At 34.0% G+C, this 23,120-nt stretch overlaps 1 protein-coding gene across 2 annotated transcripts in view; it reads right to left on the minus strand.

Annotated features, from left to right (window-relative positions):
- The window catches only part of GSTCD (glutathione S-transferase C-terminal domain containing), a 132,080-nt gene that overhangs the window by 104,889 nt on the left and 4,071 nt on the right, over positions 1-23,120 (minus strand). For both annotated transcript variants that reach the window (XR_016393225.1, XM_022567073.3), the window contains exons 2-5: positions 18,302-18,742; positions 17,201-17,668; positions 11,903-12,154; positions 7,698-7,791 (exon numbers count right to left, since the gene is read on the minus strand). Coding sequence is in view for 1 of the 2 variants with exons in the window: in XM_022567073.3 (XP_022422781.1) it covers positions 7,698-7,791; positions 11,903-12,154; positions 17,201-17,668; positions 18,302-18,721 (1,234 nt within the window). In the remaining variant the exon portion in view is untranslated. The remainder of the gene's footprint in view (positions 1-7,697; positions 7,792-11,902; positions 12,155-17,200; positions 17,669-18,301; positions 18,743-23,120) is intronic.

The raw sequence follows: 23,120 nt of genomic DNA on the forward strand, positions 1-23,120 counted from the left end.
AGAGAGTCCCATACAGGATAAATCCAAAGAGAAACACGCCAAGACACATATTAATCAAACTTTCAAAAATTAAATACAAAGAAAAACTATTAAAAGCAGCAAGGGAAAAGCAACAAATAAGATACAAGGGAATCCCCATAAGGTTAGCAGCTGATCTTTCAGCAGAAACTCTGCAAGCCAGAAGGAAGTGGCAAGACATATTTAAAGTGATGAAAGGGAAAAACCTACAACCAAGATTACTCTACCCAGCAAGGATCTCATTCAGATTTAACAAAGAAATTGAAACCTTTACAGACAAGCAAAAGTTAAGAGAATTCAGCACCACCAAACCAGCTTTACAACAAATGATAAAGGTAAAACAATCCTGAGAAAGAAAAATGGAGGTGGAGGAATCAGGTTCCCTGACTTCAGACTATACTACAAAGCTACAGTAATCAAGACAGTACGGTACTGGAACAAAAACAGAAATATAGATCAATGGAACAGAATAGAAAGCCCAGAGATAAACCCATACACATATGGTCACCTTATCTGTGATAAAGGAGGCAAGAATATACATTGTAGAAAAGACAGCCTCTTCAATAAGTGGTGCTGGGAAAACTGGACAGCTACATGTAAAAGAATGAAATTAGAACACTTCCTAACACCATACAGAAAAATAAACTCAAAATGGATTAAAGACCTAAATGTAAGGCCAGACGCCATCAAACTCTTAGAGGAAAACATAGGCAGAACACTCTATGACATAAATCACAGCAAGATCTTTTTTGACCCACCTCCTAGGGAAATGGAAATAAAAACAAAAATAAACAAATGGGACCTAATGAAACTTAAAAGCTTTTGCACAGCAAAGGAAACCATAAACAAGATGAAACGACAACCCTCAGAATGCGAGAAAATATTTGCAAATAAAGGAACTGACAAAGGATTAATCTCCAAAATTTACAAGCAGCTCATGCAGCTCAATATGAAAAAAACAAACAACCCAATCCAAAAATGGGCAGAGGACCTAAATAGACATTTCTCCAAAGAAGATATACAGATTGACAACAAACACATGAAAGGATGCTCAACATCACTAATCATTAGAGAAATGCAAACCAAAACTACAGTGAGGTATCACCTCACACTGGTCAGAATGGCCATCATCAAAAAATCTACAAACAATAAATGCTGGAGAGGGTGTGAAGAAAAGGGAACCCTCTTGCACTGTTGGTGGGAATGTAAATTGATACAGCCACTATGGAGAACAGTATGGAGGTTCCTTAAAAAACTAAAAATAGAACTACCATATAACCCAGCAATCCCACTGCTGGGCATACACCCTGAGAAAACCATAATTCAAAAAGAGACATGTACCACAATGTTCATTGCAGCACTATTTACAATAGCCAGGACATGGAAGCAACCTAAGTGTCCATCATCGGATGAATGGATAAAGAAGATGTGGCACATATATACAATAGAATATTACTCAGCCATAAAAAGAAACGAAATTGAGTTATTTGTAGTGAGGTGGATGGACCTAGAGTCTGTCATAGAGAGTGAAGTCAGAAAGAGAAAAACAAATACCGTATGCTAACACATATATGGAATCTAAAAAAAAAAAAAAAAGTGGTTCTGATGAACCTAGGGTCAGGACAGGAATAAAGACGCAGACGTAGAGAATGGACTTGAGGACATGGGGAGGGGGAAGGGTAAGCTGGGACGAAGTGAGAGAGTTACATGGACATATATACACTACCAAATGTAAAACAGATAGGTAGTGGGAAGCAGCTGCATAGCACAGGGGTTCAGCTCGGTGCTTTGTGACCACCTAGAAGGGGTGGGATAGGGAGGGTGGGAGGGAGACACAAGAGGGAGGGGATATGGGGGCATACGTATATGCATAACTGATTCACTTTGTGATACAGCAGAAACTAACACATTGTAAGGCAATTATACTCCAATAAAGATGTTAAAAAACAAAAAAGAAGAGGTTATAACTGGAACAACACCTAAGCAACTATCTTCTTATTGCCTTTCTCTTCTATAAGGTTATGCTTCTGACTCTCCTCCTTTCTATGTGATTGATGCGGTTATTGGGGACTAGGAGCCACTCCTAATACAGGAACCAGCCACGTAAAAACTACTGGAGAACAGAAAGGCCGTAGGGAAATATCGATGGAGTGTGACTTAGAGCAGCTCTATTCTAGGTCTTAAGGCAAAAGACTATATTCATTCTTTCTTTCATACTCAGAGGGCAAAAATTCAAAGGTCAAGAACAAAAGGTGTCTCTGGACTTAACAAAATGAGTCTTCAGGTTCACAGTATTTATCCTAGTTCATTAGAGTAAGAAGTCACAGGTATGCGAGGACAACAGGTAGTAGAGAACATGCAATTGCCTGGATCTTCTCAGTGCAGGGAAATGTTGGTTGAAGATTTTCTATCAGGGGACATGACTAATACTAACTTAAACATTTCATTTTTCACTTTTCATAGTTCATCTTCCGTAGAACCATCTGATCACAGTTACCTACGTGAGAACTGTGACCATATACCCTCAATTCAAAGATGAAAATAACTGCAAACAAATTGGAACTCAACTTAGTAGGTGTATTTTTCACAGAGATATGGGTAAAGCAACTCAAATTACTGTCCATATATTCTAGGACTGAACAAATGAGCAAATACATAGGTGATGTTTGGTGCTTTAATTTTTACTGTTGGAAAATGTAGATATGGATACTGAATTCAGAAAAACTAGGAAGAATCTTGTGGTATTGGATTGGAATTAGAGGTATCTGCATAAACTCATGATTTTCAATATATGTAGATAATAGACATAGATATATAGATATAGTAGATATTGATATGTATGATTATGTATGTGTGTGTATGTAGATGTATGTATACATACAGCTATTTCCTAATGAATCTGTCTATATATACATCTCTCTACCGAAAGAACCTAGAAGCAATACTGTTAGCAATGAGCATACCTAGTGCCCAAATCGTAGTTTCTAAATACTATTCTCTACTAAAAGAAACAAGGGCTCCTTGGAGAAACAGTTGATTCTATGGCTGGGGCAGGGAAATGACAAAATGAGCCTGTAATTATTTTGTTATGCCAGAAATTAAGGACATGATCATAGAATGATTGGGGCATTTCCAAAGGATCAGGAGCCAGCTTGAAGGCACCTACAACCTGGGACAACTTGAGCACTGAAATAAATAATGACAGTGATATATTGTAACTTATTTAATAAAACAAAAATTCATGAGTCAAAAGAAGGAAAGAAAAGAAAGAAAGAAAGAAAGAAAGAAAGAAAGAAAGAAAGAAGGAAAGAAAGGGAAGAAAGACAAAAAAGAGAGAAAGAAGACTTTCTTACAGTAGAGTGGCAACTAATAAATATAGAATATGATGGAGTTGAAAAATCACTATTTTGCAACTATCACAGGCAAGAAAGCATCAAACGAATATAAATCGGTGAGTGAAAGTTTGAAAAGAAACAAGTTATTATGTAGTCTGGAATATCTCCCCATGAACTACTTATTAATTCAGTAGAGCAAAATAGTAACATTAGAGTAGAGACACCTGGCAGACCCCACCTTAAACAAATGATTAAAGTTAACATCACTGGGCCCAAACAGACAAAATATGCCTCCTGATAATGAGGCACCGAGAAGGACACAACATCATTTCTGTGTTGTTCCTGCCCAAAATGTGTAACTTTAATCTAATCATGAGGAAAACATCAGACAAATCCATATTGAGAAATATTCTACAAAAAACTGGCCTGAACTCTTCAAAAAAGTCCATAGTATGAAAGACAAAGAAAGGCTGAGAAACTGCTTCACATTAAAGGAAATTAAAGAGACATGACAACTAAATGTACTACAATCTACTGAACTGAATAGTAGACAATAGTATGTACTGAATTAAATATCCTATTTTGATCATTGTACTATGGCTATATAAGAAAATGTTCTTGTTCTTAAAGGAGACAGTTAAGTATTTAGAAGTGAAGAGTCATGATGTCTGCAACTTACTCCTAAAAAGTCCATTTAAAGATATGTAATGATAATAATATTAACAATGACAACTATAAGAATGATAATGTAAATTAAATATTCAGTTCGGTTTTCTTAAAACTAAATAATCCCAATTATTTTAGCCTTTTAAATCTATATGAGACAAAAACGTTGCATGGTTTAATTAGAAACTTGGGAAGTTAAAAAAAGGATCTATAGTCTCAATCCAATTCAATTTAATAAAAAATTATTGAGGACCTATCCACAGGAGTCCTATATTTAAAGAGCTCACAGTTTATTGGAGAAGGAAAACATGCATGTAAACTAGTATAACAGAAGTATTCTATAAGTATCAAAATGAAGTATAAGAAAGTACTAAAGGAATGTTGAGAGAAAATGATTGACTACTGACTACTACTGACTACTCTGACTACTATATTAGTATTATTTAACATTTACTATTTATAGTTAGGCACTGTACTGTTTTATATATTAATTCATTGAATGTACTAACAATCTCACGAGGTAGGTAGTATTATTATCCCCATTCTACAGATGAGGCCATTGAGGTACAGAGAATTGTCAGTTGAGAAAACAGAGAATTCAGACATTCTCAGTAGAGAATCTGGCCATAGGTTACCTAGCTAGCTAGTAGCCCAAGTTTCAAACTCAGGCAGGCTGGCTCCATAATCCATGAAGAAGGCTTAATGAAGGAAGCAGCATTTGAGTTAATCCTTAAAAAGATGATAATAATTTCAGTGGAATGGGAAGAAGAAAGAAGACTATGTAAGGCTGGAGGAAAAATAACGGTGAAGGCAGGGAGACAGTAAACTGTATAAGGAACAGCAAAAAGTTCAGGGGATGTTATGTAAGATGTAGGGAGAGAAATGGGTGAGAGCAGAGAATAAGAGACTAGACAGGCTTATGAAATATATTAGACTCCATCATGAGAATTAATATAATATAGTCTTTGATGGTAAAGAAGCTGATTCTTATAATATGCACCACAATCTTGATGTAACTCAATACAGTCAGTATAAGCAGTCTGTGAAACATCTAAATGAACCAAGTACCAATAATACCTTATTACAATTCAATTTCTCCTAAAAGACAGTACCAGAGCACAAATCATGAGAACACATTCATAGTGACCTCTGCACCTCTATGTGAATAATTTCATTTCACAAAGATCCTATGACTATGCAATATTGAAACTGCCAGAACTGAAAACAGAAAATCTAAAATGCCACAATTCTACCTTAGTTTAACAAGACTATAAACGTTTAGGAAACAGTAAATGAAATGTGAGTACACCATGTAGCTTTGCTGTTATAGCTCCATCTTTGTCATAATATTTATGAAAACAAGGTGATCCAATTAAAGGGATATAATGAGTAATATATTCCATGAGCTCCATTAGCTATGCACTTCTAACCAGTAAAATGACTAGACACGAATGCTTAATGTCAACTTTGAGTTGTTAGCAGATGTAATTGAGTCCTCACATTAATAAATGAAAATATTATTTTGCCTTCATAGCAGACATTATAGACAAAGCAAAGCATGTGGCACTTAAAAGCTGTTTTAATTTTTAATATAAATATTAATAAAAATATGACTTTTATTTAGTAAATTATAGGTTTAACCCGTTCGGAATCTATACTATAACTGAAGAGTATAGAAAATCTAATTGCACATAAAAACAAACATTTAAGCTTTGTAAAATGTCAAAATATTTTAAAGTAAAACATTAACAAATTCATTAGTGACTATTTTTCATATATTTAATAAAAGACAAAAAATAGATTTCATTTTTATACAAATATCTTTGCAACAGAGTTCTTAACTATCCAACATAATCTTCTTCCATTTTGGAACAATACTAAAGTATTTCCTCGATTGACAGAACAGAATTGATTAGTAAGATATAGGCAATATCAGGAAGCATCATAGAAGAGAAGAATATGAAAAAGGAAGACAAATGATTTCAAAGAGCATTTGAAAAATCAAAACATATTTGGATTAGTATAAAACTAAAGAATACATGAACAGTTAAAGAAATAGAACATTGAGCTAAAAAAAATTCTTCACCTAAAAATACCTAAAATGGCATTTAAAATTCAACAATCATCCTTTACATGTCTAACTGGACTTCTGAGAGTAAGGAAAATCCATAGGGCCTTAAAAAGGGGGAAAGGAACTAAAAAGTAGTGTAATAATCTTGATCTGACACTATAGCTCCCTGGAGGGTATTTGCTGACAACACAGATCTAGGCTTTAACAGCAAGACAAAGAAGATAGGCTAGTCCTTGATCCCTAGCATGGTGGAGAGTTGAAATTAGTATCACTACATGAAAGCAGAAACCTTGAAAAGCTATATTCATTATGAAAAAATGCATTAAAAAAAAAAAGAGTTCTACCCAACAGCAAAGGAAGGTGAAAAAAGTTAACTTTTCTGTTTAAACCTCAGTTCCAGACAGAAAAGTCTGAAGGAATCTCAACCTGAAAAAATAATATGTTAAGATCTAGTGCCTTAAGTTAAATACTTTAAGATGCCTGGCATAAACAAATATAAATCCTTTCCATGGGAATTCATTCCTATCCCAGGCCCCACAAGATTCCAAGATTTAAATAACCAAAACAATCAATTTATAATCTAAAATTACAGAACTAATAGGGATATGAGACACTGGCAGTGAAGTCAACAGAAACAACAAACAGCAGAATTAGACCTCTATGAACATCAGCTATTAGAAATAATAAATACAGAATATAAAATCACTATGTTAAAATACATAATATAAAATCACTATGGTTAAACAATTATAAAGAGAGGAAACTGAAACATGAACAAGGAAACGTTTATTATCAAAACAAACCAAATATAGTTTTTAGCAATAAAAATATTATTTAACTAAAAATCTAACTATCAAAATATTTTTTCAAACAATATTTTAAACAATTGGAAATGATTATGAACTGGTTATCAGATGATGAAGGAATTTTTGCTGATTCTTATAAAGCGTGATAATGACGTGATTATTTAAGATGTCAATATTTTTTAGATGTGTGTACTATAGTATGACGTGTTATCTGGGATAGGCTTCAAAATACTTCAGCAAAGACAAAAAAAGGAACAGATGAAGCAGTGTAGGAAAATATGAGAAATATTAAATCAGAGCAATGTGTATCTGTAAAATTTTGTAATAAAAATAAAATGAAAACTCAGTGGATAGTATGATCAGAATATTAGATATAGACAAAGAGAGAACTAGAGAACTAGAAGATGGATCTGAAGAGGGTATCCAGATTATGAGTAATATTTAAAGATTAAAAAAAAGGGGCTTCCCGGGTGGCGCAGTGGTTAGGAATCCGCCTGCCAATGCAGGGGACACGGGTTCGAGCCCTGGTCCAGGAAGATCCCACATGCGGTGGAACAACTAAGCCCGTGTACCACAACTACTGAGCCTGCGCTCTAGAGCCTGTGAGTCACAACTACTGAAGCCCGTGCGCCTAGAGCCCGTGCTCCACAATAAGGGAAGCCACCGCGATGAGAAGCCTGTGCATCACAACGAAGAGGAGCCCCTGGTCACCACAACTAGAGAAAGCCCGCACGCAGCAACAAAGAGCCAACGCAGCCAAATATAAAATAAATAAATTTATTAAAAGAAAAACAACCTTACCTTCCTTTGGGCTCACTGCTGCAGGAAGAGTATCCCAATCAAGGGTCCAAGTAGGGCAAGGGTGGGGAGAAAACATCACTTCAATGCCTTTTTCCTAGAAAAGGAGATAGGCCCTTTCCAAATTAATAAATTAATAAAATCCTGTTATGTTCTAGAAGACCAAATTTCTATTTTCTATACTGGCAAGGAGGGACACAGATTTTAATAATCATCAAGTATTCCTCAAAATACTTAGTTACATAAGAAACATATGTTGAGTTTCTTAACAGCATGGTTGCTTTCCTATTAAATTATTATTAAATTTCCTATTTAAATTATTACCTGAAGTGACACAGAAGTAATAAGCTACTTAGAAATATTGCGTGTCAAAGAGAAAAGTCACCTGAGAATAAAAGTTTTGTCAAAAACAATCCACATAATCAAAACTGACTCTGCATATGTCCATCAAGTTCTGTCTTGGATTATACAAAAATTGCCACAGCCTAGGAGCTATATTCACAGAATCAAAAAGTCCCTACTTTAACACTCATCCCAAAATATCATCCATACTAGTCTTTTACAAGTATCTACAAAGTCTCTAGAAAAGGATCCCTTTGTTTTAACCAAATGGTTCCCAACATTTTTTCCCCACCATTTTAAAAAATGATCATCCCTCTTCCATATATAAAACAATTCTCAGGTTCCTTCCTCATGTTAAAAGTTATACATTTATTTATTTGATCTACAGACAGTGGCATGGCATACACATGGATTCCCAGAACCTTTTCAATCACATTCTGTGTCCACAGCCTACAGGATAGATATCCATGGTTCTAGATTTTTTTTTTTATCTGCAGGAATATCCTATTCAAAAGAAAAATCCCTGAGAATCTATCATTAACCCCTTTGTATCGGTTAGTTCATGAGATTACTTTCCATTATGAAAACTAGCTGAATTTCAGTGCCAAAGGAAATAGTACAAAGTTCTTTTGTTGGAGTAGAGCTATAGCTACAAGTATAGAGGTCTAGAGTACTTACCTCCCCCAGAAAGATAAACACATCTCTCTGACATCATCTACCTCTCTCCTATCTCCCTTAGTCTAGCCATATTGAACTTCCTGCTATTCCTCATTTCATCACACTTATCCCTAACTTAGAGTCTTCCATAAAATACAACTATATTGAGATATAATTTCTATGCCATAAAAATCTGTCCCTTTACAGCATACAATACAATGGTTTTAAAAATATTCACAGTTTGTGTATCACCACTATCTATCTAATTTGAGAACATTTTCATCACCTCAAAAAAGATGTCCCATACCCATTAGCAGACACTCTCCATTCTCTCCCCAAAGCTCCCTGCTCTAGGCAGCTACTAATCCACCTTCTGTCTCTGTAGATTTGCTCAGGGTCTTCTTACTAGCTGGATCCTCTTAGAACACTTCATCCAAATCTTCAAATGTTCATTCAGGTCATTTGCTCAATGTCTTCACCTAGTCAGATAAGCCTTCCTGACCACCTTATCTAAAAAATGATCCTGATCTCAATCATCTGCACCCCCCTCATCCCACATTATTTTTTTATAGCATTTATCAATACCTAATGTGCTATACATTTATGTTTTTTCTTTATTTACCTCCCCCACCAGAATGTAAGCTCCATGAAGGCAGTCCAATTTGTTCTTCATACATCCAACATTCAGAACAATGTCTGGTGTTTAGTAGACACATATACATTTTTTGACTGGATAAATGAATTTAAAACCTCTATAGAATAAGGGAGATTTTGGAGGCAAGATTGTGCGTAAGAAAACAGAAGGAAAAAAAGGTGAGATGTGAGCGTTCCTGAGAAAAACTTTCCTACTTTACACATCTGCTTAGGGCCAATTTCATGTGTCCTCATTGCAATTGGCAAAAAAAGAAAAAGAAAAAAAGCAAAAACACAAAAAAACAACAACAAAAAAACCCTGACTATACAGAAATGAAACGTTACAGTATAAAAAAAAATTAATACATTCATAGAATATGTTAATTTGATATAATATTGTCTTTCAAATATGTGACAATAGAGAAACTTGTAAGTAGCAAAAACAATGCCCTATTAAAAAGGAAAATGTTACTATGGTGAACTTCTTTAATAAGGTTGGAAAAGTGAAAAAGAAAAAAAAAAGAAAATGTATTGTATCCAATATACACTATCAAGTTAGAATTACATGAAAATTGAAATGATAACTTTTTAGATTTGAACATTCCGTTCTTATAAAATTGCAGATGTGATGTCCTAGTCAACTTTTATATAATCATAAAATTTAAAATCAGAAATGACTCGTACAGAGTCTCCTCTGTACTCGTACAGAGGAGTACACTCTCCTCATTTATAAAAGGAGAAATTGAGACCCTATGGTTAAGTGACTTACTGAAGGTAATAATGTTAGCTTGACTACAAAGCTGGGACCAGAACCCAAGTCACCTGGTCTCTAGTATAGCCTTCCCATGGACTGTTCCCAAGCCAATGACTGAGAGTCTCGGGCTCAGAGACTGAATGGCAGACCATTTTTGAGAAATATGGAACTCTCTGACAGATGACTCAGGCTCAAGGATTCCCCACGAGCTTGACAAAACTTTCTTAGAACTGCACTGAAGTATGACTCTTCTGACCCAACCTTCCTTCCCTTCCCATTTTCAAGCACAGGGATCAAAACTGCACCACGTTCTGAAGGCTCCCGCAGCTTCCTCTGGCTCCCTCCCCACTTTCCCTCACAGATGCTTCCCTCAGTATACCTCTTGCCCATCTAACTCCATCTTGGAATTTGCTTCTGGAGGACCTGAACTAACACATCCCCTGTAAATTAAAAATTCAGGATTCCTTTACATTGTTTATATTATTACAAAAGCGCTTATTTTTTTATTGTCCATATGTATTTTACTTATTTTTTAAATTGGGGTATAGTTGTTTTACAATGTTGTGTTAGTTTCTACTGTACAATTGTTTATTAACTTTTTTCTGAATTTAAATTCTAGTCACCTGTCTCTTTTTTATAAATATTTTAAAATGTATCAAATGCAAATGTCTTTCCTGATGTCATTTTATTGCTGGAAAAGCACAGGTAGAAAAGTTTGAATTACCAATCTCTTTTTCAAGACTGCATATGTATGAATTAAAATAAAAGTACAGATTTTTGGTTTGTTGAAATTTTTAAAATTAGTATTTTAATACAAGAGTACTCTCCTGACAATTATTTTTTTAAAAACACTCAGGAGGTAAACGAGAGATTGCTGAGCAATATAACCATCTGATCAAGACACATCAAACTTTGGACCTGCTTTGATATCTTCTATAATCAAGTGTACCATCTGTTTCATTGTTTCACCACTAGGCTAACAAAGCTTAGCTGAAGAGATAAGGGGTTGGTGTCACTACTAAAATCTGCTTTTCTAAATCAGCAAACTTTCTGTTAACTATAGAACTCAAATACTTCCTAACCCAAGTTAAAAAATATAATGATTTTCTTTCCAATACAACTCAGATGACTAGCTCAAATTACTTCATGAATTTTCTATTCGAACAAATCTTCAAACAGTCTAAGTTAAAAGCAAAACATTTTCGCAGATTGTTTTGAATGATAGAGAAAAGAAAGCCTATTGGTGAAAACTTTTACACTTAGTACCATTAGAAACAAATTATGCTGCAAAGAGAGAAAAATAAATCATGTGCTCTTATTACATAAAAAGTCATAAAATCAAAGAATAAAGTAAAAACAGAATTCAAAGAATTCAAAAATCTTAAATTTAGACAAAACCTTGGAAAATATATTGAGATAATCATCTTCATATTTCTTTAATTCAAATCATCACCTCAAAATTAAGAAACTGAGAAACCAGTTCCTTGCAACAGAAAAACGTCAGGTTAAAACAATAAACTTGACCAGGTGTGATATGACTTTGGTGTCTCGAATATAAAAACAAAAGATTCTGAGAAAAAAACTCTTAAAAATATATATTCTGACTTGTTTGGCTCCAAAGACACATAATATTAAAAATCTTCAATTTACTATATTTCACTTAAATCCAAAGACTAGCACAAATATTAATTGGTCAAGAGAGATATAAATAAAATTTATAAAATGTTAAAACAAAAATGTTATACAAGTTGGGGTAAAATGCTCAGCAACTTTATTACATGGAATCTTTCAAACAAAATTTTAATGAAAACAATTTAATTACCATTAACTTAGTCATGGTGGGTCTTGGTCCTCCTATAAATGAAGGATCATTTTGCTCCTCTACACATGGGACCTCATCTAAGCTTGGTTGCTGTTCATTCGAGGTGGTCTGTAATTCTGGTAAATTGAGAAATTGGATCCCACACTGAGAAGCTGTTGTTTTTACTCTTGGCACTTCCTGAATTCTCTGGTACCAGGCAGCCAGCAGTGGAAATTCTACCAGCTTTTCAGAAAGTTTCTTGCAGATAATTACCTAGGCAATTACAAAGAACAAAACACATTATTATATAATTTTTGTTTGTTATAAGAGCTGATTGAGGTAACTTTACATACCATAAAACTCACACATTTAAAGAGTTTTAGTAAATTTATAGTTGCACAACCATAATCTAGTACCATGACGCTCAACGTCACACCAAAAAGTTCCCTTGTGACCATTTGCAATCAGTCTCTGCTCCACAGTCAGTTGTAGGCAATCAATGATCTGCTTTTCATGTGTATAACTCTGCCTTTTCTAAAATTTCATATATTTAAATGGAATCACAAAATGTGTCTTTTTTCACTTAGCAATATGATTTTGAGATTCATCCATGTAGTTGCATTTATCAGTAGTTTGTTTCTGTTTATTATGATGCAGCATTTAAAGTAAGGCTTTTATTTATTCAAATTAGAAGCATTTGAAACCATTACCCCTGATATAAATTAATGTGTTTATTTTCTCTTGGTCAGATGCTTTCTCTCCAGCACCACCACCAAACTTTAATTTCTTTAAAAATTAGAATGTTCTTGCTTCTTTGTGAGACACTGAATGTTGTTTCCATAGAAACAGTTATAATGTTACAAACAGATTATGACTTATGAACAGATAAAATGAAAAGGTCAAGTCACAGAAAATCTCGACAAATGTATCTAGCAATAATCAGTGCCAAAACAGGAGCCAGAAAGGACAAAAATTAATGAAAAATTTCACACATATATATAGTCTATTTTAACTGGACTTTAAGGTTAAATAAGAATTGATTATAAGAATAGGGTTTATGTGTAATTCTCTTTGTATACTACAAGCGCTTAAAACACTGCCTTGCAAAAAATACTGAGTGAATGAACAAATGATCAAGAAACCATTTATTGACCGCAAAGAATAATCCCCTAAATTAGTGTTTTTCAAACTGCTGCTTACAACCCATTAGGAGATTTAAAAATCAATTAAAAAAATTTTTTTTTGTTTTAAATGAAATTAAATCGAAAATATCAGAGTACATAGCATGTAGTAAGGTGGGTTAGTTTCTGTTTATATATCTATATTCATATATATAATATAAAGATGTATATTTGTATTTGTATGCTCAGTCACCTTGTAAAATGCATTATTTACTGTGAAAAGTAAAAAAGTTTGAAAAATACTGTCTAAATGGTACTCTGGGAGCCAAAAAGTTTCTAATTCTCAACAAAATACTTAATTGCCTGGAAACAGATTATGTGCTATGGGAATTGAGCTTTAAGCCATGATAAATTAATCAAATAAGAAATTTCTCATTTCCTCACCTTTCCTTTACTCCCCTTGGTAGTGATTTATTCTTACTTGTTAGGCGCATATGACATCTTGCCCTCCTTTTGAAAATAAGTTGTGATTAAACAATAATTCATGTTTAAAAAATTTGAGGAGTTTTACTCTGCATGACAGGTCATCCCATTTAATCAATATGCCAGGTTGCTCTGCTAATACCCAGACAGCTCAGGAGGTACGGCACCACATTCATTAATTACACTTGAGAAGACATATTTAAGGATGAGGCTAATGTTAAATGTGTGAAATGAAAATTAAATTTGTTCCTAAGAACATGATTTTTAAAGGATGTTACCTGGCTGATAAGATCAAAACATTATAAATACCAGAGTTACTTAGGGACAAGAAAATAATTTATTCTCAAAATATTGGTAAAAAATTGCTATCAAGACCACAAACTGAAATCCTAGTGGCTTTGTATTTAATTATAGCAAGAGGCAGAAAAACTTGTATGAATAAAAAGAGAAGCAAGATATTACACCTATCCAAAAGATCTCCTCCTCTGCCTTACTTTCCAGTCACTTATTATATAAAATATTTTGTAATTCTTTTATGTCATTTCCTCAGTCATGTCTACCCATTCAAAAACACATCATAACCAACAAACGTTTAGGTGAGCAGTGTAAGCAGTATAAAAAATAGTAAACAACCTGTCTAAATGGAAATATAATCCTAGTTCAGGGTCTTTTCTTATCGTCTAGAACTGGTGAGTTAAAACTGAAAATTCTTAAGGACCTAAGGAATAGGACAGGGGATGGAAAATATAAATTAACTACGGAATCCATAATTTTTGCAATATGCCAGCCAGTAGTGAGATTCCCATTTTATTCTCAATTTTATGCCAATGGGAACAGTGAAAGAGGTAATTAACATAGGTATTTTTGCTCAAAAATCAATTTCTACAATGATTTTACTTTAGTAATAAATGCGTCATACTTTTAAAAAACTAAATTCAAAGCATTAGAAGTTAAAATGTATTAAGTTAAATCATAAATGTTCAAGTTACAAAAATATTTCATAAAATGTCAACTTCTCTGTCTTCCAGGAGTAGAATAATCTTTTAAATAGTTCTATCAAAGTGTACCTGTTTAGTAGCAGTGACTTAAAAATAACTATAAAATGTTCTGGCATCAGAGAGAAGCAAGATTTTGCCTTAGTATGGTTATTCATTGTTATTTCTCCCATCTGCTTCCTATTCTGTGTACTAGAAGGTTCTAACAAATAAAGGGAGGGGGGAATCATAAGATGCATTTTAATTTATTCTTTTTTAATCCATTCCTGAAACTTTCCAGAGGAGAGGATTTTATCAGGCACCTTCCAGGAAGAGGTGTTGGGCTATCAGTGGTTAACTTTGCAAACTAACATCCTATGAAGAGGAAGAGAAGCTTGGAGCAGAGGTTTAGATGTAACACCTCAGCCTCTCTCCCTGCTGTTGTTTTGCATATTTGGCTTTATTCTGTTTAGCAAAACTGGGTATTTTCCCTAACTCTTCTAATTTTGACCTCTGGTATACCAAACCTTGAATTAGCAAAATTGACTGCTCTTTCATATTCTTGATCTTATTCCTGTGGCTAAATACTTTGGCCGTAGATTCAACTCCATGTTTCTGATCCAAACCTAGTAACTTGAACTTCATTCCTGATCATGAACTTGATCTTAATTCTGATCATTTGGACCACTACTCCATCACCTCAATGTGTGTTAATACAAGTATAAAGGCTCAGCTTCATAGCCACCGTCTGAACTAAAATGGCTGCTTCATAACCCAAGATGACTTACAGGAGGAAAATAAATACAACAGAAATAACATCAAAGCTTTGGCAAAGAAAGATTAACTCCTGAAAGAAAATGTGATGATCTAGGAAAAATACAAACAAACAAAGGAAAATATTTAGAGAATTCATTTACATAATGTCAAAACAGAAGAATTTAATCATAGAATAAATGTAATAACAAAGTTTTCCGCTATTTTAAACTGAGATGAAAACAGAGTTCCTTAGTTGTATCAATATTAGGTAGATTTATTCAGCAGTGGTCAGGCTGATGTCCCACCTGATTAAAGGGGGAAAAAAATCCTCTCAATTCGGAACACCTCCACCTCAATTGATCCTCATCAGGTAAACAGTATTTAAATTAAGCTAAAATTAAATGCAATTTAGCTGAAGACAGATGTCTGGACAATGATCTAAAAATAACCTTTATGCAGGTGAATCCAATTTTTATGTTTTGTTGGCTTTGAAAGCAAATAATCAAGTCTTCTCTATCACCTTGTTTGATTTTCTTTGTAGCACTTACCATTATTTAAATATGTATTATTTATTTGTCTACATGTTCATTTCTATCTTCCCTATTTTTCTATTTCTATTAGAATATTAACTCCACAAGGGCTGGGACCATTTCTGTCTTGTTCATCACTGTATTCCTAGTGCATACAACAGGGCATGACATATACAGTAGGCTTTCAATAAATTTCTCAAATGAATGAATTAATGGTTGTGCCGCTTTGATTCGATTTTTATGAAATTAGGAACAAATAGTTATCCGAGGAGACCAAGAAGCCATGACTACCAACAGTATTTCCTAATATGCACCAAATGACTGCTCTAATGATTGAAGTCGGTAATAACAGCAGAGGTGGGGGACTGGGGGGAGTCAGGGACAAGAGAATTTAGAAATCGTTTGACTACGAAAAAGAAAAAATCTGTTTTTCTCCCCACCCAGCACCATGGACAATATGAATACACATGACGTTTACAATACTAATCAACATCTAAATGATTCCTAGATCTCTTGTTCTCACATCCTTTGATTCTGAAGTTATTTTGATTTCTAATCTTGTTTCGTTTACATTTTAAAGAAAAATGTTCTTTAAGAAAATGCCAATTGATTAATGCCACCTAACTTATTAGTGAAGCCTGGTCCCCAAATATATAGATTTTCGTTAGAAATCTCTTCTCATCTGTCAGTAGAGATGCCTGAAGTGTTGGTGATATATATAATCAAAATGAAATCTAATATCTGATTCCTTAGTAAGGGAAACGGTGAAATGCTTCAAAGTGAGAAAAATGCAGTTCTGGAAAACCAACTGGAAAGCTGCAGAGAGCTCTAGCTTCCCATGTTCACTCTGATACTACTTTTACCTTGTCCTTTTTCCCTCCACAGGCAGAAAAAAAAACATACATACATACACTTATATATGTATGTATATAAATACGTATATATATGTACACACACATATATATACACACACATATACATATATGTGTACCTGAAAAAGGAAACTTTCCTTATATAATCTCCCACAGCATTGAATAGTACTGCCAGCTATGTAACATAACAGAGACGAGGGTAAAATATTTCTGATTTAAAAATATCTAACATAATGAAATTAGCACTTGAAGAGACTACATAATTATAAAATATAGCTGACAAGAGTCTTTAGTGTTTTAATACTGGAACCTCTAGTATTAGAAGGTGATCAACACAGCATTTTAAAATTAATAATCATAAAAAATGCTAATGTTTTTAGCAACTCAAAACTAAAAGTCATAATAATTACTAACATGTATTGAAGGCACTATTATCATCTCTATTTTACATATAAGAAAACGGAGACAGATATTAATAACTTGCCCAGAGCATAGTGGTATTAAGAAATGAAATAGGGACTCAAACCTGGGCAGTTTATAGACTGAAACATACAGCAATGTATCCACTCCTGATAAACCTTACCAAAAAATGATGGATACAGGGCAAGAGCACAATATCTGCCAAAGTGAAGTACAGGCCTTCTACAAACACATGGTCCAGAGGCGGAAGGTCAGAAGCTTTCGCTTTTCTGACGTGAGCAGGCTCCCTGTTGGCAGGAGCTGGCTCCTCATGTACTGTGAGCTTTGAAAATGCCACTCTCAGTTCCAGGCTCGCCGATGAAGAGTCCACCTCTTCAGATGTTTCCTGTCTATGGACCTTGCTCTTCGTTTCTTCCTTAGAAAGGGAAGGCCTAACCCCAGCAGCCTTCTGCTGCTTCAGCTTCTGCCGCCGGAGTTTGTCATCATTATGTACCCTAACGGGCTCACTAAGCTTCTTCTCAAGCTCTAGTATTTCGGCAGGGATAGCTGGGGGCTGGTCAGAAGATTCTTTGAGAAAATTCTCAATAGCTAAAGGGATGGTAAGTTCGCATAGCCTGGTCCACTGACTAACCTGCAAAACAAAACAAGAAATGAAAGGATTCTTTACTTTCAACATAGCTTGAAGAAAAATAACTTTCTATTGGGAAATAAGACTGGTTTAGAGAATTTAAGTCTTGAGCTAAACCATCTCTGGGCTAGGCTTTTACGCTCTATCAAGAGGTATTACAGTGCTTCAGAAGTGATAACATTAAACAATGGAGGTTCAGCATTCCTGTATCTGGAATATATGCTATTCTCCTGTGTCCACTTACCGAATAAATCCTCACTTCCCAAAGCCTTTAAAGTACATTCCCCCTAAAAAAGCTTGGTTTCCGAAACACTGCTACTTTGAGCTCCTGTTCATATGTAAAATCCCCTTTAAAAATCCTCAACGTAATTAAAAGGTAAAGAAAAAAAAAAAAGAGAAATCTTTCCCTAAAAATAATGTCTCTAAACCTCATAAATTAAATCTTAAATTCTTATCTTCCAATACTGCGCTGAAATATCGGTATATGTGAAGGGCTATTTTAACTCTTTCATTGGTTACTGTAGTTTCTTTTAAGTAAATTAAATTTTATTTTCCAACAGAAAGTTCAAATAAATATTCAAGTGAATGTGTTGTCACTTACGGCTTTAAATAACAGAAAAGAGGCATTATACTTACTTCAGCACAGGCTTTCAAGCAAGTCTTCTTAAAACCCAGAAGTTCCAAAATTTCCTTCTTTGAGGGGTCTGCTTCATATGATTTCTGGATTATGTGTCTCAGAACAACAGCAAGTCCTGCTCTACAGAAATTGTCTGGTCTTTCTACTACTGCAGGTAAACAGCAACTCTGGACTATTGGTGGAAGCTCTTGCCTTGAAATAATCTGTATTTCAACATCCTCAGACAGTACACTTTTAAGTAGTGAAATGCCTGTGCTTTCTCCAGTGAGGACTAAGCAAACTTTAAAGATTTTGCAGTCACAGTATGATAACAAAAATAAAGTTATAGACGTATGAAGAGGAAAGATGCACCCTTCTTTTTGGTGAGAAAAGTCCAAGTATAGATATTCTTCTGTAAGACTTTTCTTAATGCCTTTCATTTTCTTCTTTCATTGGGTTACCTGAAGCATAAATTGAAGTGGTTATAGGTCTTAGAATATAGCAATTGCGAAGTTAAAATAAAAGATGAACATTTTAAAAACATTTTCTAGAAATCAGCAGGGATTTGTGATAGATATGATTCTACAAGAATTGGTTCTTGGAATGAATAAATGGCTTCCAAAAGAAAGATTCCTACCCTGTCCAATTAACTAGTCTTAAGGGTGATTTTATATCCAGCTCCTTTAAAAAGAGCATACCTCAGGTGCTTGGCAATAGAACTCTCCCAGTCAAGTATTGATACTTTGGGGTCTCACTACAGGTGAGAACAAAAGATGAATAGAATGGGACATAAGAAATAACCAAGAATACCTAGAGTTGTCTGGGGATAATAGCTCTGAGAAGCTTGATGAATACTGCTTGTTTTATGCCCCTAAAATATAATAATTGAGGGGGGGATATATTCATTCTCTCACAAGAAATGGATTCTCCCAAAGTGGATTTTGATATATGATGAGCTATTGTATGCTGAATCACAATAGAAAAAAATATTTGAAATTCTCCATAACTTAGATGTTGATAACTGAGATATCTCAAAGTTAACATGTCCAAAATCAAGTTTCTTATTCTCTCCCTAGGCCCAAAACCTGTTCCTCATGTATCTTCTCCATTTCAGTTAATGGAACACCATCCTTCAGCTCTTCAGGCCAAAAACCTGGACAATCATTTTAAATTACTCTTTTCTTTCACACCCCCATAACTAATCCATTAAAAATTTATTTTGGCACTACATTCAATATATACCTAGAATCTGATTATTTCATTCCATCTTCATTGCTTCCACTGTGATCCAAGCCACCATCACCTTTCTTCTTAATTATAGCAATTGCTTCCTAACCCTGCTTTCCATCCTCTAGTCTATTCTCAACATAGTAGCAAAAATGATACTGTTAAAAATGAAATAAAATCATGTCACTTCTCTGCTCAAGCGCTCTAATGTCTTCCCATCCTACTCAGAGAAAAGGCAAAGCTCCTGCAATGGTCTACAAAGATCTCCTTGATCTAATTCTCTTTGTCTCTTTGTCCATCTCATCAGCTCTCATCTTCGCTCACTGCTTCAGCAAAAGTGGCTTGTTGTTCCTCTAAATCACTAGGTACATTCCCACCTCAGTGCCTTGGCACTTGATATTTCTAGTGCCTAGAACACATCCATACCTCCTTTAAGTACCTACTCAAATATCAACTTTTTGAGATGTTCCCTGGCTACTGTATTTAACTTGCAAACCCCAACTACCACTTTTCCTGAAAAAACATTTCCTTCCCCTTCTATGCTTTTCTTCACAGCATTTATTACTATTGTAACATACTACGTTATCTATTTTGGTCTTAGCCCAATAGAATGTTCCATGAGAGTACAAATTTTATTTTATTCACTGCTATGCTAAAACAGGACCTGCTATATGTATATGTGTGTGTGTATGTATATATATATATACATACACACACACATATATATATGTATATGTGTGTGTATATGTATATATATGTGTGTATGTATATATATATATATATATATATATATAGTCAAGAAATATTGAGTGAATGCATGGACGAATAGACATGTGGTTATTTTAAAGATGCAAACATACACAACCTTGTGGTCAAATTATTGATGGGTGTTTTCAAGTCACAATCCTTAAGACTTTTGTCAATTATGACTTTTTGTTTGATTTCTACATTTCCTGGGTCTAAAATTCCCCATGTTCTAATACATAAATCAAAATTCCAAAACTGACACTAGATGGCACTCTTTAAAAGCATTCGCCATGTAACAGGAGAATGGTATATTGGAGAAAAAGTATTTTAAATTATTTAAAAATTATGTTAAAAGCCTTTAAAAAGTACACATGCAACTCTTTCTTTTAAGTGTATTTGAAATATTAGTGCACCTGAATTTTAGGGTGCTAAAATTTACTAAATTTCCTTTATATTCTAAATTCCTTAGATTTTTTTTTAATCAAAAGCAAAATAGTTTAGTACTCTTTAATCATCTTGGTCCTCAACTTTTTAATTAAAGGGCTAATAATCCATTATAACAAAGGGATATAGTCAGTAAAGTACTGTCGTGGAAAACTTCTTGATAATGCAAGTGATCACCAGTGTTTTATACTTCTTTTGTTAAAACATAACAGATCTGCACCATGGTTTGTTACTTATTTGAAAGATTATCTAAGGGTAAATTATTTCATGTAACTTAAAAGCAACAACACTTTATAACCCACGGAAACCATTTTCTCCCTGAGCTAACTTAATTACCTTTGGGATTTTTTTTTCCTCCACCTAGAGCTGATTTTAAAACAAAATATTAAAGGGCATTTGTTAAAGCTCACAGGCAAAAGAAACCAACATTTTGTAGAAAATCGATAGTCTCTGGAGAGTTTATCCCTATATATCTATTGCTGATTAATTTACCAATCCTCTTAACTCCCTTTGTTGACAGTGAGATGCTATAAAGAAGATCCCTAAATGTTTCCCCAATAAGCAGATTTGAAAGAAAACATAATCGATTTCCTCATTTGCCCAGCAGTCTAGGAAATAGTAATTAGAGACTAGTCCTACTAACACTTAAAAAAAAAAACACACACACACAAACAAAAAACTAAAAACAACATCATACTATTTTACAGCTTTTGATTTAGGATATGCAGAAACATTTTTTAAAAAGTTAGAGTACGTGTATATTTGCCACTTCCCAAGGCACATAAGAACCTTGAGAATTAACTTTTACACATTCTAGAAACATTTTTTGCTGTGAGCACTTAATAAATGCTAAATGTCAACAAAATAGAATAGCAATAATCTGCCCTTGGAGATATCTAAAAATTAATGAGATGCCTAAGAGAAAATGCAACGTACTGTTGATTCTTTTTAAAGATTTTTTTTTTGATGTGGACCATTTTTAAAGTCTTTATTGGATTTGTTACAATATTGCTTCTGTTTTAAGTTTTGGTTTTTTGGCCTCAAGGCATGTGGAATCTTAGCTCCCCGACCAGGGGTCGAACTGGCACTCCCTGCATTGGAAGGTGAAGTCTTAACCACTGGCCCGACAGGGAAGTCCCAGTACTGTTGATTCTTAACATAATTTATTTCTTTAAATATAGATGTTGGGTTTTTTTTTTCTTCCCCTTGAAGATTAAAAATGTTACTTAATGATCTTAGAGTTAAAAAAAAAATTACTCTCCCTGGGCAATTTCTCCACATTAAATACTACTGTAATTTCAAAAATAAATATTAAGTATTAGCAAACCTGTACAAATTTGATAGCTGGTTTTGGCTTGTACTATGTCTAATTTTTCAAGAAAGTAGAACACAGTTTTTGCTTAAAGTCTGCAAATACTCTCAAAATAAACCTTCATTTTTTTTTTCTTCTTCTCCATTTCTACCTAGAGAATTCCTTATTTTATTACTTTTATGTCATGAGCTTTATAAAAGGTAGGTGCTGTAGAATCATCCCCTGGGTCTCCAACACACAGAGCTGGGGGCATAGCTCTTGTTAGTCCAGACTACATTCCTGCCAAGCACAGAAGTGCTGTATGTCATTTGCTCTTTCTCAGCTTTGACAGGTGCCACACTGCAACTGTTCCTGTGATGGATTGAGAAAGCAGCAGACAACACCACAAACGTGAGATACTGAACGGAGCTGATGGAGTGTGCATCTCCTCCCTGGAAAGGCCAGCCTGCTTGGGAATGTTGCAGAGGGAATAAAAACAGGTAAAAAGAAAATACTTAAGCTTTGGTTTCATTATTTGGGAATCTTTAAAGATATTTTTAAACAAACGAAGTAGTCACAGGTTTAATTAGGAATTTAATCTTTTTTTTCATTCTCATTCCAATTAATATATCTTGGTGTTGATAAAATGAAACATTTCACACATGAAAGGGGAAATGAGTTTTATAGGTGTTTTCTTATCTAAAACCATTTTACTACTTTACTCCTTGCATATGTATATAGAGAGAGAAAGAAAAAAATAGCATAAATAAGTATGAAAATAAGCATACTTCTCTGGAAACTGGAAAAATAGTTTAAAACTTTTGTGCTCAAAATTCAAGTCTGGATCTATGGCAACTAAATATTACATAATAGATAAATAAGTTATATATTATATATAAAGACCAAAGCGTGTACAACTGCAACTTAATATTAACCAGTTGATTTTTTTTAAAATAAGAAATTATCACTGGGCCTGGGATTTGATAGCAGCTTGACAAATGTTAAATGAACAAAGAATACAACTCTAAATAATATTATGTACATTTTATTGTCCACCAGCTATGTGCTAAGCACACAGAACTTTTGTGCACTACTTCAATCCTAATAATCCTTAAAAGTACATTTTACTC

This window comes from Delphinapterus leucas, chromosome 5 (genome assembly GCF_059928025.1).
Source record: "Delphinapterus leucas isolate spDelLeu-1000000601 "Yukka" chromosome 5, BTC_Dleu_Yukka2, whole genome shotgun sequence".
NCBI lineage: Eukaryota > Metazoa > Chordata > Mammalia > Artiodactyla > Monodontidae > Delphinapterus > Delphinapterus leucas.